Consider the following 17730-nt stretch of genomic DNA (forward strand, 5'->3'; position numbering starts at 1 on the left):
TAGGTTAGATAGGTAGGTGCCCCCAGTATTGGCTAGATAGGTAGCTGCCCCCAGTATAAGGTAGGTAGGTAGGTGCCCCCCCCCCCCCCTCATAGTGGAGGGGGGAGTCGCGGGGAGGGCAGCCCGACCTCTCCCGGCCACCCTCTGTGCTCCTCCCTCTGATGCAGACTGCAGCAGAGATAACTCACCTCCCTGGTTCCGATCGCCGGCGCCTCTCACTTGCCGCTGGTCTCTTCTACATAGTTACTGATACACACTAAACTTCCTGTTAAGCAGGAAGTTTAGTGTGCATCAGTAACTATGTAGACGATACCAGCGGCAACTGCAAGTGAGAGGCGCCGGCGATCGGAACCAGGGAGGCGAGTTATCTCTGCTGCAGTCTGCATCGGAGGGGGGAGCACAGAGGGTGGCCCGGAGAGGAAGGGAGGGAGAGGTCGGGCTGCCCTCCCCGCGCTGCGGTTCCCCCCTCCATCACGGCGCACGGACATGTTTGCCCCCCCCCCCCCATCGCCCCCAGCAGCGGCACCAGGGGGCGGAGCGGGAGCATCCATATTAAAACATTCGGCCAGGGGCCAGGAGCACCCCCTGGAAGCCGGCGCCCTGAGCGATCGCACCGGTCGCTCAGGTCAAAGGCCAGCCCTGCCTGATATTTAACTCTTTCAGGCAGAGAAAGAAAAAAAGGAACACAGCCTAGTTATTTGTGTGCTAGGCACTGTACATACACATGTCTATCTCATCATGTCACATGTCACTTCGGGTATCCTTTAAAGTAAAATGCACTAGATCATCCTTTAGAGTATTTAATATGCTTGCTATAAAATGATTGGTAAATATGCTTGGTAAAATATGATTTCTTTTCACAACACATGGTTAACACCCCCACCTCCTCTCCCGGCAATGAAAAGCATAAGTAGTTGCAACACATTTATTCCAGTGTTGTGTAAGTATGCACAGACTGCTGGGTTTGCTTATTAGACAACCCAGTATGCTTGAAAAGTTAAGTATCATGATTGCACCCAATAGTAATTGATTACATGTTTAAAAAAAAGATCACTTTTATATAAATAAAGATCACTATATTAAAAATGAAAACACAATGTATGCAAGCTGTGATTAACCATTTGTGATAGGAATCTGACAGAAAAATCTAGGAAATCTTTGGACCATTACCTCAAGATCCATCCAGCGCGACATAGAAGCTATGAAACGCGGTCTCCAGCCTTACAGGATACAGGAAGTAGTCATTTTGTAATGGTCCCTACCCTAGGACCTTACAAACCTGGCAGGGGCCTCACGTTTCCCTGACTGATCAGAGCTGCGGGGTGGGTGCGATCAGTGCATGGGCTGCCTCAGTGCAAACAGCAGGTGAGGACTGCAAGTGTGAGCAGCAACCCGCTGCTATTTTAGAAGCAGAAGCAGATGAGGTGTGTCAGACTCAACAACAAGTATCTATCCAAAAATGATGCACTGTGTCCTTTATCTTGTGTTGAGGATGGAGGGACTTGGACTGTGTCACTGCTCTGGGAAGGAAAATGTCTGTCAAGAAGAGCATCAACCCCACCTAATGCCTTTCACAAATAGTGACTGACAGCTGCGCACATTACAAATGTTTACACTAAAAAAACCTCTGGGCAACGTAAATACGATATGTGTTTAAAGAGGACCTGAACTCAGAACTTACTCTATGCTCTAAAAAGATAAGCAACAACATACTAACCTTTAAAAAACATCAAATAATGCTGCCCTATGATATACTTACCCAGGGCATCATAGAGCCCCTTGCAGCCGACAGATCCCACGCAGCATCTCCGCGCGCAGCCACTGCCCCGGGATCCCCGCCGGTGCAGAGGGCGACCTCGAGGTCGTCTGTAGTGCGCCTGCACGAGCGCTGCTGTCAATCAAGCCCACGTTGTCCATGGTGTACTGCGCAGGCGGGGACCCCGGGTCGGCGGCTGCGAGTGGAGACCTGTCAGCTGCAAGGGGCTGGAGGAAGCCCCGGCTAAGTATATTATGGGGCAGCATTATTTGATTGATGCTTCCTTTAACTACCTGGACACCGCTCCACGCCCATGGGCGTGGCCGCGGCGGCAGTCCCAGGACCGCCTAACGCCGATTAGCGTCAAGTCCTGGGGCTGCATTTTGCAGGAGATTGCGCGCATGCTGCGTGCGCATCTCCTGCTCAGGGGGCGGAGCTCCATCCTACCTTTAGTCTCCGAGCGGCTATTGCCGTCTTTACTGTTAGTACAACGCTGCGATCAGCAAAAAAAATAAAATAAGCAACTTGGGGGCGATCAGATCCCACCAACAGAGAGCTCTGTTGGTGGGGGGAAAAGGAGGGGGGGGAAATCACTTGTGTGCTGTGTTGTGCGGCCCTGCAGCTAGTGGCCATTTTAAAGAAAATGTGCCTGGTCTTTAGGGGGGTTTACCACTGTGGTCCTCAAGTGGTTAAAGAAAAACATTTCTTTGTTACAGCTGTTACAATCCTGCAATAAATATACAGTGTGTCTACCTCCTGCTTTCATGGAAGACGACACATTGTTAACATCCTGTTTACAAATTAGCTCCTCTGCCGTGGCAGCCAGCTGACACAGCTGAGGGATCAAATTACAACTTCTGAATAAAAAAAGGTTTGTAAAAGGTATTTATTGTTAACCTCCTTGCCGGTTATCCTGAACTCAGTTCGGGGTAACCTGCGCAGGAGGATTTCTCAGGCCCCGCTGGGCCGATTTGCATAATTTTTTTTTGTTACAAGCAGCTAGCACTTTGCTAGCTGCTTGTAACTTCCGCTCGCCGCCGCTCGCCGCCGATATCCGCCGCGCCGAGTTGCTCCCCCCCCGCCCCAGACCCCTGCGCTGCCTGGCCAATCAGTGCCAGGCAGCGTTGAGGGGCGGATCGGGATTCCCTATGACGTCCCGACGTCCATGACGTCGGTGACGTCATCCCGCCCCGTCGCCATAGCGATCGGGGAAGCCCTGCAGGAAATCCCGTTCTGAACGGGATTTCCTGCTTACTCTGATCGCCGAAGGCGATCGGAGTGGGTGGGGGGATGCCGCCGCTCAGCGGCTATCATGTAGCGAGCCCTAGGCTCGCTACAAGATTTAAAGAAAAAAAAAAAAAAAAAACCTGCGCTGCCTCCTTGCCGGAGGAATTGAACCGGCAAGGAGGTTAATGTTCCTCCTACAGCATAACCAGTCCAGTGACGCTTTTATAAGCTGGCCATACTACACGCTTACACCATGTAGGATAACAGCCTGCTGACAGAGCGGACTTTGAACAAAGTGTTTAGATCAGTTGTTGCGCTACCTGGAAGTAAAGAGATTGGATGAGGTTGCATAGTGTATAGTCATCTTGAAAACTCATACAGATTAGCAATGCCTGTGATCTGGAATAGTCTCCCTTATTGTCCTATGGAGGAGGAAAAGCAGGAGGCTTCCCGCTGCAAGCTGCTGCGTGGTAATCTAGTAGCAACCTGCTGAATAAATCCAGCATAGCCAGTGCCTAAAAAGGCTGCAGGCAAAGACCGGGGATGCTTGTACACACAGTAAGGTGGCCACACATGATACAATAAAATGATTGGATTTTACAGCAGTCTGATAAAAACGATTGGTTGTACAGAAGAAATGCAAGTTTTTTTTATTTGTTTGAGAAATAAGATGGATGGTGATTAGTCACAGATGAGGGGGAATTAGACAGCCTGAACTCTCTAAATACATACAGGGGGCATTGCTCGGTTTTCCTTCTGACCTGTGCAAGAGTTCAGCTCCACTTTAAACAAAATAATTTATAGCTGCAGAAGTGTCATTTGGCAAAGAAAGTGTATTACTGGAACACTCTGCGTAGTAAAATGCAGGGCTGTGGAGTCGAGGAGTCGGAGTCAGGGCAATTTTGGGCACCCGGAGTCGGAGTTGGAGTCGTGGTTTCAGAAACTGAGGAGTCGGGAGTCGGAGTCGCATGATTTTTGTACAAAATCCACAGCCCTGTTAAGTATTAGACTAAGGAGTCGGAGTCGGGGCAATTTTGGGTACCCGGAGTCGGAGTCGTGGTTTCAGAAACTGAGGAGTCGGAAGATTTTTGTACCGACTCCACAGCCCTGGTAAAATGGAGTATTTATATCAATGTCTGGAGTTGGGCTTCACTTTATCAAGTAAAAATGAAACATTCGGTTTGCACACTTGTGAGCTTTTGAAGTAAACCAAATGACACTGACCAAAATCCATTACACTTGATTACCTGATTCTGTTGTGCATGGAAGATTCCAGCTGGTCGGACCCCATCAGTTGCTGCAGTTTGGTACGTTCCAGGTGTTCCATATAATTATGGATCATCTACAGGAAAATCAGGCGTAATCACATCAGCCATAGGCATGTATATCCAAAGAGTACAAATACAAGATGTGGCAGGAAAAATGTGTTCAGGCCTAATGTCATGTAATGTGTAAAACGGACAATGCTGCTTAAAGGGGAACTCTGCAAACAACAAAACATTTGTAAGGCGCTTTTCTCCTGTTGGACCAAAAAGCGCCTGTGCTTGCCTCAGATCAGTACATACCGTATATACTTGTATATAAGCAGACCCACGTATACAGTGGCTTGCAAAAGTATTCGGCCCCCTTGAAGTTTTCCACATTTTGTCACATTACTGCCACAAACATGAATCAATTTTATTGGAATTCCACAGGAAAGACCAATACAAAGTGGTGTACATGTGAGAAGTGGAACGAAAATCATACAGGGTTCCAAACATTTTTTTACAAATAAATAACTGCAAAGTGGTGTGTGCATAATTATTCGGCCCCCTTTGGTCTGAGTGCAGTCAGTTATCTTAAAGACATTTTTGTAGTAGGGGTGGATGAACACCCTGTAGAAAAAGTCACAGGAGACAAAAAACGGGAGCCCAGTAGTGCAATATGTCAATGACCACAATAAAAGAAAATAAATTAAAAGCACTACTCACAAAGGGAGGTTGCTTGGGGCAACCAACCACAGGAAGCAGGTGGAGACAATAAACCCGACTCCACTCGGGGTGGTCCTAGCCAGAACCAGGAGGATGGTCGCTCTCTTAGTGGAAAAAAGGGGACAGAGTCCACTGTGGGGACTCCACTGGTGGTCTGCCACCTCCCCTCGGACAGGATGTGTTCGGGGGTATACTTAGCACGTAAAAGGGAAAGAGGCGCCCTGATATAATAAAAGCATCTAAAATCAGCTTAAAATCGAAAAGTGATATGAGGTAGCTTACCTCAATGACGAAACCTCTGTAGTTAATACAAGGGATTTTTATTAGCACAGGCAACGCGTTTCGCGGGTCTCAGCCCGCTTCATCAGGCCAGTAAAAGTGCCAAATAGAAAAGATCATCTAGCATAGGGAGCCTCCCTATGCTAGATGATCTTTTCTATTTGGCACTTTTACTGGCCTGATGAAGCGGGCTGAGACCCGCGAAACGCGTTGCCTGTGCTAATAAAAATCCCTTGTATTAACTACAGAGGTTTCGTCATTGAGGTAAGCTACCTCATATCACTTTTCGATTTTAAGCTGATTTTAGATGCTTTTATTATATCAGGGCGCCTCTTTCCCTTTTACGTATCTTAAAGACATTGCCTGATGAGTGCTAATGACTAAATGGAGTGCACCTGTGTGTAATCTAATGTCAGTACAAATACAGCTGCTCTGTGAGGGCCTCAGAGGTTGTCTAAGAGAATATTGGGAGCAACACCACCATGAAGTCCAAAGAACACACAAGACAGGTCAGGGATAAAGTTATTGAGAAATTTAAAGCAGGCTTAGGCTACAAAAAGATTTCCAACGCCTTGAACATCCCACGGAGCACTGTTCAAGCGATCATTCAGAAATGGAAGGAGTATGGTACAACTGTAAACCTACCAAGACAAGGCCATCCATCTAAACTCACAGGCCGAACAAGGATTGCGCTGATCAAAAATGCAGTCAAGAGGCTAATGGTGACTCTAGACGAGCTGCAGAGATCTACTGCTCAGGTGGGGGAATCTGTCCATAGGACAACTATTAGTCGTGCACTGTACAAAGTTGGCCTTTATGGAATAGTGGCAAGAAGAGAGCCACTGTTAACAGAAAAGCATAAGAAGTCCCGTTTTCAGTTTACCACAAGCCACGTGGGGGACACAGCAAACATGTGGAAGAAGGTGCTCTGGTCAGATGAGACCAAAATAGAACGTTTTGGCCAAAATGCAAAAAGCTATGTGTGGTGGAAAACTAACACTGCACATCACTCAGAACGCACCATCTCCACTGTCAAATATGGTGGTGGCAGCATCATGCTCTGGGGGTGCTTCTTTTCAGCAGGGACAGGGAAGCTGGTCAGAGTTGATGGGAAGATGGATGGAGCCAAATACAGGGCAAACTTGGAAGAAAACCTCTTGGAGACTGCAAAAGACTTGAGACTGGGGCAAAGGTTCACCTTCCATCAGGACAACAACCCTAAACCTAAAGCCAGGGCAACAATGGAATGGTTTAAAACAAAACATATCTATGTGTTAGAATGGCCCAGTCAAAGTCCAGATCTAAATCCAATCGAGAATCTGTGGCAAGATCTGAAAACTGCTGTTCACAAATGCTGTCCATCTAATCTGACTGAGCTAGAGCTGTTTTGCAAAGAAGAATGGGCAAGGATTTCAGTCTCTAGATGTGCAAAGCTGGTAGAGACATACCCTAAAAGACTGGCAGCTGTAATTGCAACAAAAGGTGGTTCTACAAAGTATTGACTCAGGGGGCTGAATAATTACGCACACCCCACTTTGCAGTTATTGATTTGTAAAAAATGTTTGGAATTATGTATGATTTCCGTTCCACTTCTCACGTGTACACCACTATGCATTGGTCTTTCACGTGGAATTCCAATAAAATTGATTCGTGTTTGTGGCAGTAATATGACAAAATGTGGAAAACTTCAAGGGGGCCGAATACTTTTGCAAGCCACTGTAAGCCGAGGTACCCCTCAGAAAACATAAAAAAGTGATTGACTCTTGTATAAGCCCCTTCCACAATATAGCCCTCTCCACAATAGCCAGATGTGCCCCCTGTGCAAATCAGCCCCTTTCCCCATAGCCAGATGTGCAGCAAGGATGATACAGCTGCGTCTCAAGATGCCACTAGATGGCGTCATAGATATGAGACACAGCAATTGCCACACAGGAAGAATCCCTGATCATTGCATCGCTGACAAGGCTGCTTGCACGTTCTGCTCCACAAGCCAGGGGGCACAGGTAGTCTTGAGCAGCACACTCTGCACACCAGCAAGGAGCCAGAAGGCAAGAGCAGGATCACTAGCATACAATCCTTACGCTCCTCTGCCAGTAACAAAATCTGCTCCACCATCCGTTCTGCTCCACTGACTCGCATATAGGTCGAGGGGGTAACTTTTTAGCAATTTTTTTTGTGTTAAAAAATTAGGCTTATACACGATTATATGAGGTAATTGCCGTTTGGGAGGTGTTATGCTGGGAATACACCATAAGTTTTTTTAGCAGATAGATGGTTCGATAGATAATTTTCGACATGTCCGATCTTGTTTTCTGATCAATTTCTCATAGAAGTGAATGGAAATTGGTAAGACAAGATAAGGAAATTGAAAAGAAAATAGATCAAAAATAAGATCGGACAGTAAATTGACTGAAAAATCTCTTTTTTTTTTATTCCCAGCATAACAGGTGAAAAATGTATGAGATTATGAATGCTAGACCAATCAGGTGGCTTTTCAATTTTGATTTTAACACCTCCAGGGCTGAAATGATTTGGTGTTTCAAGGCGTTCCAAAAGGTAAGCGCAGCATGACCTGGATCTGGCTCCAAAGGTTTTGAGTTGGATTCTAGGGGTGTTCAAGTTCTTCCATCCATAGCATTACAGATGAGGCAGGTATGATTATTTCCAGATTTTTTTTCCAAAAGCGGTGCTTTTTTCACACGCTTTCAGACCGTAAAAATCATACCGCTAGATAGATCTGCAGCAGCCCTGCACATTCCACACCTCAGATGGATCCAACTCGGGATTACTGCTCTGAACTGTGGATTTCCATCCCACGCCTGACTCGGGGTTACCGCTAAGGTGGTTAAACCGAAAGTGACATGATTGCATCCAGCCAATAGTCATCAAAAGGAATCTTACGTTTCCCCAAACAAAATGAAAGTTTACCTGAACTGAGAGAAATATGATGGCTGCAATATTCATTACCTTTTAAACAATAACAGTTGCCTGGCTCCCCTGCTGATCTCTTTGCTTGTAGTAGTGTCTGAATCAAACTCCTGAAACAAGCATGCAGCTAATCCAATCAGACTTGTCAGAAACGCCTGATCTGCATGCTTGTTCAGGGTATGTGGATGAGGGTATCGTAGGCAGAGCAGCAGCAGGATAGCCAGGCAATCTGTATTGTTTAAAGGAAACCATAAAAGGGGGGGGGGGGGAGTAGGCATGTATATTAAGTAGTCTTCATGCCCCCCCCCCCCCAGTTCTCCTCCGCCCCCTTCTTTATTGCACAAATGCCCCCCCCCCAGTTCTCCTCCGCCCCCTTCTTTATTGCACAAATGCCCCCCCCAGTTCTCCTCCGCCCCCTTCTTTATTGCACAAATGCCCCCCCCCCAGTTCTCCTCCGCCCCCTTCTTTATTGCACAATTCCTGGTTGGGCATTATTGCACAGGAGCTGACCTGGCTGTGTGCGTCCTTGATGGCATACCCACAGTTGCTCTGCGCAAGACGTCACAACTACATTGTGTGCGTGTGTAGAGCGCTCCTGGCAGTGGTATCAAGGACACACACAGCCAGGCCAGCACCCTAATAACTGACCAAGGAGTGGCTGCGGGGGGAATTTGCGCAATAAAGGAGTGGAACGAAGGACAGGGGGCATGAGGACTACTTCATATACATGCCTGCTCCCCTTGTTACTTTTTCATTCAGCTCTGGTATCCTTTAAGCAATACAGATTGCCTGGATGTCCTGCAGATGCTGTGCTCACAACACCCTTAGCAACAGGCCCTGAACAAGCATAGAGATCAGAGGTTTCTGACTGAAGTCTGACTGGCAGCTTCCATATCCCTCTCAGTTCAGGTGTGCTTTAAAGATAACCGTAACCATGGATTGAACTTCCAATCAGTAGCTGATACCCACTTTACTCCAAGAAATCTCTACCTTTTCTCAAATGGATCATCAGGGGGCTCTGTATGGCTGATATTGTGGTGAAACCCCTCTCACAGTGTGATGTCAGGACTATGGTGCTGACATCATACTGTGGGAGCCGTGGCGCATTGTGGGAAATAAAAGCGGTTTCCAACTGCCAAAAAAGCAAGCAGCATCTCCTTCCAGTGACATCACCTGCCAGCAGCAAAAATGTTGCCATGTGATAGGTAGATCAGGGAGAGGAAAGATTTTACAATGGACAAATACTGACTAAATAACTTCTACATAATTATTGTAAAAATTAAGCACTTTCAATCATTACTTTATTTGCACTGGAGTTCCTCTTTACAGTCTTTTCAGAGCAAAGTGTTCCTGGCTGCCTCCCCTTCCCCTCCCCACTGTACAGGCTAACCCCCCATCCCCCCCCCCCCCCCCCCCGACAATGTGACACATAAGGGAACAGCTTAGTATGCCAGGCTATTCTAGCAATTCCATCATGCCCCTTCTGCACAGGGTAAAGGAGCAAGTGTGTACAGGGTGGGAGTGCCCATACACTTAAGAGGAAGGTAGAGTGAAGGGAGGTGCCTGGCTCTTCTACTGACCACATATGCTATTGCTCCGTTGTTATTGCCTGATGAAGCGGGATCAAACCTGCGAAACGCGTTGCATATTTAGAGTTCATAAATAAAATATATTGACTGTCTTTACTACAGTCGTGTGTCTACTTGGAGGAGGTAAGTCCACCACTACCACCTCTATTTACCAAGAATTTGGTTTTTAAGCTCATTAAGCTTCCTTTTATCCTTTTGGCGCCTCTGTTCTCCTGCATAATATTGAGTCCACCCTGGGTGGAGGATTGAACCCCCCTTTTTCTCATCTACAGAGAGCGACTTCTTATTCCTGAGTGGGATCAGGAAAATCTCCCCACCTGCCTTTACAGTGGTTGCCTAATGGTAACCCTGGTTAGTGAGTATTAATATTTACTCTGTCTAGTAACCATTTACTAGTACATATTACACTATTGGGGCTCTTGGTGTTCCTTGTTTTTATCTTCTATATGGCTGCACAACTTCTGCAGCAGAGGTGAAGCAATCAGTGGTGTAATCACGTCGCAAGAGACCAGAGTATGGCTGCCTTCACAGTTCTGGGTGGAGATATATTTGCAGTTGATTGTCAGCAATAGTCCTGAGACATGTTCATTACGGAACAGATGGCTAACAGCGGATCAGAAAGCCCGTACCTCTGAATGTCGCTGATGGAGGGAGTTATATTCCTTCTTTAGCTCCGCCTCTCTTTCCTCCAATCGACTGACTGCAAGAAAACGAGATAACACAGATTATTGGCAGGAAAGAATAATAGTCAGATATAGCATGCTGGGGTTAAAGGGACACTGAGGCAAAAAAAAAAAAAAAATGATGATACAATGAATTGGTTGTGTAGTACTGATAATTAATAGAACATTAGTAGCAAAAAAAAGTCTCATTTTTATTTTCAGTTATATCGGGGTTTTTTTTTATAACATTGCATCATTCTCTAATATTTGCAATTTACACATTACTCAGCATTGTAAATGATTTCACAGAGCTGGCTAATGACCATTTGAACTTTCCTCTGCAGAAAAAACAAAATACAGTGACAGACACTTGAGATAATAAGCTTCAGGAGACAGAGCTCTCTGCGAGTTTGAAAGTCAGAGAGATCAGTGAAGCTCTTTTGCATAGATAACATCTTTAGACTCATATCTGTGCTGCTAAGGTTTTATTTATTTCTTAGCTGTATTTCATATACAAATCATTATATCATACATTTATTTTCACTTCAGATTCCCTTTAAGGGCCAGGATGGCTTTTTTCCCCCAGGAAAACAAAAAAACAGCCAAAAACCATTAAAAAAAAATTAATAAATAAAATAAAAAAATATATATACAGCCTGTTGACTGCCAGTGACAGTCGGAAGCCTATAAGAATTTGAAGTACAAAAAATTGCATACGTGTGTATGCGTGTGTTTTAAAGGAAACATGAAAAAGTGATGAGATGAATAATTTTATCTATGCTCCTAATAATTACTTTTTTAGATATCCCACGGTTTCATTTTATTTTTTAAACCTACTTTTTTAAGTTTACACCGTTTCCTTAACTCTTGTCAATGACACGTGCATTGAATATAGAAGAACTAAAATGTATGAACCCTTATTTGCTTTCTCAGAAGCAATTTTTTCCATAACACTCCAGGACAGGTACACTTCGAGACTTGGCTCCTCCCAGGAAACAGGAAACATCCATGAGCCGCTCTATATCTTTAACGTAACCACAGGAGTCCGGCAGTATGGATGTTTCCTGTTCTGGGAACAGGTCTCTCTATATGCAGTGCTACCTGTCCTGGAGAGCTTGGGGGGCTAAGGGCGGTGTGGCAAACAGACAGGGAAGGGAGGTTCCGTACTAACCCCTTCCTTCGGTCGCTTGTACTGCCTCTGCTTGACGGGCCCGTGGGCATCTGGTGAGGGCAGGGAAGACCACGGCGAGGACGCAATGTGCGGTGGCTGCCGGCCGGGAAGTAGACGCACAGAGGAGCGGAGGCTATTGCGGAGGCGGACGCCAGCTCTCCTCTGATGATGCCAGTGTTCAAGATGGCGGCGCGGACGTTTCCGGCGGCCGTCTGACGTCACTTCCGGGCGCCGGGTTGAAGAGCCGTGGTGTCCTGGCGTCCAGTGCACTTCCACATCGCTGCAATGGAGAGCGGGTCGATGGCTGGCGGCTCGGACGGCCTAACGGCTGGAGCGGTCGGCTCTGCGGCGGTACCTGTAGCTCTGCTTACAGCGGTGCCTGCAGCGAACCCCTCCGCAGCACTGACGGAAATCCGGACGCAGGAGAAAAATAGGAAGCCGGAGGGCATAATCCCAGTCCCAGGAGCGGTGAGACATAAGACTGTGTGTCTATTTGAGTTTTTTTAGATGTCTCATCATTTGCTACCATGTTTGTTCAGGCACTAGCGGGTATCTTAACATGGGTTAGTTCCTGGTGGGTCTGTGCAGGGCTGTTTACCACTGTGGTGTATGGTTTCTAGTGGAGGCTCTGTTGCAGCATGGAATCAGGGCTGGCTTATGGCTATTGGTGAGGTTCCGGTTACCTTGGGCATGGTCACTATCCTCTCAGCTTGGTGGAGGTATATGTCCTTAATGGGACCTAGTGACTGATGCAGCACTATTATTATTGTGTCTTTCAGACTGGAAATCCCGAAACTGGCGATAGCTCTAGGCCCAAGCCCAGTAGGAGATGCCCAGCCTGCAATATAAAGCTGACTTCCTCATGGAGTAAAACTTTTTGTCAGCAATGTACCTTAAGAGTACTTAACGAGGAATCGGCAGTACCTTATAAAGATTTCCTAGGAATTATGAAAGACGAAATGACTGATTCCATAAAAGCCTTCAGAGAAGCGTTAGCTAATTCCTTAATGCAGACGCAGAATGTGGTGGCTCAACCGGTTGCTCCGGTTCCAAGTCCAATAGAGCTAAACCAAGCCAAGTTGTCAGCAGGGGTTTCTGTGTCACCAGAGACTGGAAATATTACGGTATCAGAGCCAGCAGTCACGACACATAAAAAAGCAAAGTCCAAATCTGATCGGCCGGTATTATCAGACTCAGAGCCAGAGGAGGATTGGGAAGATGTTTCTGATGAGGTATCAGAGGATGAGATCTCAGAGGGAGAAAAAGAGGCGGAAAAGGAGAAACCTTCTAAGTTTAAATTTCCGGCAGGCGAAACAGAGGAATTATTGAAAGCCATTTATGAATCACTAGGTTTAAGCATTGACAATCCTAAGGAAGTGTCAACTCATGACGCATTATATGCTGGTATGGAAAATAGCCAACCATTGGTATTTCCAGTTCATGAGTCTTCAAAAGTGACGATAAATAGTCAATGGAAAAACCCGGATAAAAAAAGTCTTCTTGTCGAGGGGGTTTAAGAGGAGATTTCCTTTTTCGGAGGAGGACTGTAAATACTGGGATAAGTGTCCGAAATTAGATTCGGCTTTTTCACAAGTAGAAAAAGATAATGAGCTAGCTTTCGAAGATTTGGGAAATTTGAAAGACCAATCTGATAAAAAAGCTGAATTTGCCCTGAAGAAGACATGGTCGGCCATTTGTGCAATATTCAGACCAGTGTTGGCAACAACTTGTGTTGCTAGAACACTGGAGTTGTGGATGCGTCAGGTCGAAAGACATATTAAAATTGGGTCTAGCAAGGAAACGATTTTAAACTCATTTACGGTAATGTTTAAATCTACATTTTACATTACTACGGAAGCTATTAGGTTGACTGCGAAAGCAGCCGGTCTTTCCAATGTGGCAAGAAGGCACATTTGGATTAAGACCTGGGATGGTAGTTCTTTATCAAAGAACAAAGTGTGTACCATTCCATTTTCAGGCGATTTATTGTTTGGGCCAGAATTAGATAATATTCTGGAGCGAACTTCCGATAAAAAGAAATCGTTTCCTAAGAAAAAACCTTTTCGCCAGGGGAAAAGGCTTTTTCAGAGGAATAAGCAAGATCTCAAAACAAAGACCCAAACGAGAAGAAGTCCCTGGTCATTTAACAAAGAGCAGAGTAAGCCGAATGTCTTGTTCAGAAATTCGGTCCCCAATCCTAAGCCCCAACAATGACGATCAAGGAAAGGTGGGAGGAAGACTGGGCCTGTTCTTCCCACAATGGAAAGAGTTTGTAACGAGCCCATTTATATTAAACTTGATTCAAAACGGTTATCACATTTCTTTCCTGCGGAATCCTCCGGAAAGATTTGTGATAACCAGTTCAAGGTTGACCCCAGAGGAGCAGGTGGTCTTGGAGAAAATCTTAAAAGACATGCTAGCAAGAGATGTGGTGTCCTGGGTCCCGGCTTGGGAACAGGGGGAGGGATTCTATTCCAGAATCTTCTTGGTGAAGAAACAATCAGGAAAGTTTCGATTAATACTCAATCTCAAACCCCTGAACCCGTATATAAAATACCAGAAGTTCAAGATGGAGTCGATCTTTTCAATAAAAAATCTGCTGCTAAAAGACTGCTTCATGTTGAGCATAGATCTAAAGGACGCATACTGGCACATTCCAGTCGAAAAGGAATCACAGACTTTTCTGAGGTTTGCAGTAAAGGGGGAGACAGGGGTTCAGCATTATCAATTCAACTGCCTCCCATTTGGAATCAAATCAGCACCGAGAATATTTACAAAAGTGGTTGCAGAGATTGTGGCTTCCTTTCATGCTCAAGGGATCATGGTGATCCCGTATCTAGACGATCTACTGATCATGGCAGAATCAGTACAAACTTTAGTGAGTCACCGAGAGATGGTGTTAGATCAACTTCAGCGAGCAGGCTGGATAATAAGTTGGGAGAAGTCCCAGTTAGAACCAACACAGATGATCCAATTCTTAGGGGTTTTGTTGGACTCCAGAACACAAAAAATCTATCTTCCGCAGACGAAAGTAGACAAGGTGATTCAGGAAGTAAAGGGTTTTCTAGGAAAGAGCTCGATAACAGTCAGAGAAGCGATGAGATTATTGGGACTTTTGACCTCAACGGCTCCAGCAATTCAATGGGCGTTGAAACACACAAGGAAATTGCAATCATGGATCCTAAAAAACTGGGCCAAGACGGTGGTATCCCTGGAACAAGTACTTTTGATCACAGGGATAGTGAAACACGACCTGCAGTGGTGGACTACATCAGCTCACCTTACACAAGGCAGACTGTGGCAATATCCGGTGGAGATGGTTCTCACAACAGATGCAAGTTGCTCAGGATGGGGCGCTCATGTTCAAGACTTCGAGATGCAGGGTCTTTGGCCGAAGCATATAAAAACTCAGTCCTCAAACTTCAGGGAACTATTAGCGGTGAAACTGGCCATAATAGGTTCAATACACATAACCAGAGGACACCATATTCAGCTGAGAACAGACAACTCCACAGTAGTGGCGTATGTCAATCGACAAGGGGGCACAAGATCAATGAAATTATTACAGTTAGCTCTGGAGATACTGGACCTAGCAGAGCAGAACCTAGGGTCATTAACGGCAGTACATTTAAAAGGAGCACTGAACACTCGTGCAGATCTGTTGAGCCGTACTCAGACTTCCAATACGGAATGGACATTGAGTCAGCAGGGATTCCGAGAGTTGGCGAAGCGATGGGGGAATCCAGTAGTAGATCTTTTTGCCAACAGGGAAAATTCGAAGTGCCGCTATTTTTTCTCATTAAATATCAGGGACAACCCAGCAGCAGTGGATGCATTAGCTCAACCGTGGACGAGCGGTCTGGTTTACGCTTTCCCACCATTGAATCTTATGTCCCTTGTGCTGAAGAAACTGGCAGAATCCAAGACGACCATGATACTGATTGCACCCGACTGGCCCAAAAGATCATGGTATCCACTTCTGCTCAAAATGAAAACGGAAGGACCCCTTCGTCTACCAGTGAACAATCAAATAATAACATTGCAAGGGAAGAAAATTCAGGACCTGGAGAGATGGAAGATGTCGGCCTGGTTACTGAAGAACTGATCCTCAGGAGACAGGGTCTGTCTGATAAAGTAATTGAAACATTAATTAAGAGTAGAAAGAAAAATACCAGAGCTATCTATCTGAAGTACTGGAAAACGTTTAATTTATGGAAACAGCAATCTCAGTATAGGTCTACAGAGATTGCAACTATTCTTGAATTTTTGCAAGCAGGTATAGACAAAGGTCTAGCCTTGAGCACAATCAAGGTTCAGATTTCAGCACTTTCTGTTTTTTTAGATAAAAAGCTTGCCATTCATCCTTTAATAGTTAGGTTTGTGAAATCTATAGAAAGAAACAGACCAATTAGGGTGAAACCTTTTCCCAAATGGGATCTTTCGGTTGTGTTAAAAGCTCTGACACGGCCTCCCTTCAATTCCATGGATTCTATGGACATTAAGTTATTAACTTTGAAAGCCGTTTTTTTAGTTTCAATTACCACGGCAAGAAGGATCAGTGAGCTGGAGGCTCTGTCTTATAAAGAGCCATATTGCATCATACATGAAGATAGGATTATTTTGAGGACAAGTGCGGAGTTCTTACCTAAAGTAGGTGATATGTTTTGCAGGAAGCAGGAAATAGTGCTTCCTTCATTTTTTCCTAACCCGTCCAATGACAAAGAAAAGGAGTGGCAATCGCTGGACGTGAGGAAAACGATCCTAGCATATCTTGATAGAGTTAAATCATTGAGGAAATCAGAGGCTTTGTTTGTTAATTTTACGGGAAAACTGGTGGGCCAGAAAGCCTCAAAAAAGACGCTAGCCAATTGGATAAAACTGTGCATACTGGAAGCTTATAAAGTCATGGATCATCAACCTCCAGACAGTCTCCGGGCACATTCAACCAGAGCAACGGCTACTACCTGGGCTTACAGGGCTGGAGCTTCGCCTCTGGAGATCTGCAGAGCGGCTACCTGGAAGAACCTGGGGACCTTTGCACGTCACTACAGACTGGATCGATTATCTGCTTCAGATCAGGATTTCGGAAGGAAAGTCCTACAAGCAGTCAGCCCACCCTAAGGTTGGTGATGTTAATTTCTTTGTTATCATCTCGAAGTGTACCTGTCCTGGAGTGTTATGGAAAAACCAGGAATTAGCAAACCTGGTAAGACTATTTTTAGTAACACTCCAGGACAGGTGGGGGTAACCCACCCTCTTCTATTTCTCTGTTCAAAATAATGTATAAACATAACTGGACGTATAGAAATCGATTATATGATTTAGCAGGAGGGAGGCGGTTAGACCTGTTTTAGTTTTGTTTCTTGGGTACATACTGCCGGACTCCTGTGGTTACGTTAAAGATATAGAGAGGCTCATGGATGTTTCCTGTTTCCTGGGAGGAGCCAAGTCTCGAAGTGTACCTGTCCTGGAGTGTTACTAAAAATAGTCTTACCAGGTTTGCTAATTCCTGGTTTCTGCCAGGAAAGTGTTTTATGGCTGGAAATCCTGATCAGTGAGAGTTATGCTATAGTCCGACCTAGTCCTGACCTAGACAGAAACTGTCACTTGCATACCCGATGTTTTACACTTTTAGGCCTGGAACCCACTGCAAAACGCTATTGCTAATCGCAAGCGCTAGCATTTTGTATGAGCAGTTTGTCAGCGGTTTCATGAGCGTTTTAGCAATTGATTTTACAAAGTGTATTAATTTGCCAGCGATTGTGTAGCGATTAGCGTTTTAAAGTCCGATTGGTCCTTTCAATTAATTTTAACTTTGTTACAGTGTGTGGTAACGTTAAAACGCTAGCAAAATCGCTCCATGCAGGTTTTGATGAGTGATTACGCCAGTGTTTATATACTTCACATTGAAGCGCTAACGCTCCCAAAATGCTGCATGTCCTGAGTTTGCGATTTGAGGAATCGCAAACGCTCCAGTGGAAGTTGCCCCATCCATTAACATAAGCTGAGCGGTTTGGCAAAACGCTAGCATAAGAAAGACTTACGCCGCCTGCAATTAGTACAGAATGCCGCCGCAAGGCTGTTAACGAGCCAACCCCGCCATTGCCACATAACACCAACCCTGAGCTCACTCCACTGGCTACCGATA

At 45.4% G+C, this 17730-nt stretch overlaps 1 protein-coding gene across 4 annotated transcripts in view; it reads right to left on the minus strand.

The window, feature by feature from the left end:
- Positions 1 to 17730, minus strand: part of SPAG9 (sperm associated antigen 9) — a 171581-nt gene that overhangs the window by 85677 nt on the left and 68174 nt on the right. For all 4 annotated transcript variants that reach the window (XM_068262636.1, XM_068262633.1, XM_068262634.1 and 1 more), the window contains exons 3-4: positions 10379 to 10449; positions 4231 to 4325 (exon numbers count right to left, since the gene is read on the minus strand). In XM_068262636.1, the coding sequence (XP_068118737.1) occupies positions 4231 to 4325; positions 10379 to 10449 (166 nt within the window). The remainder of the gene's footprint in view (positions 1 to 4230; positions 4326 to 10378; positions 10450 to 17730) is intronic.

The sequence above is a fragment of the Hyperolius riggenbachi genome, chromosome 12 (assembly GCF_040937935.1).
Source record: "Hyperolius riggenbachi isolate aHypRig1 chromosome 12, aHypRig1.pri, whole genome shotgun sequence".
In the NCBI taxonomy this organism is placed as follows: Eukaryota; Metazoa; Chordata; class Amphibia; order Anura; family Hyperoliidae; genus Hyperolius; species Hyperolius riggenbachi.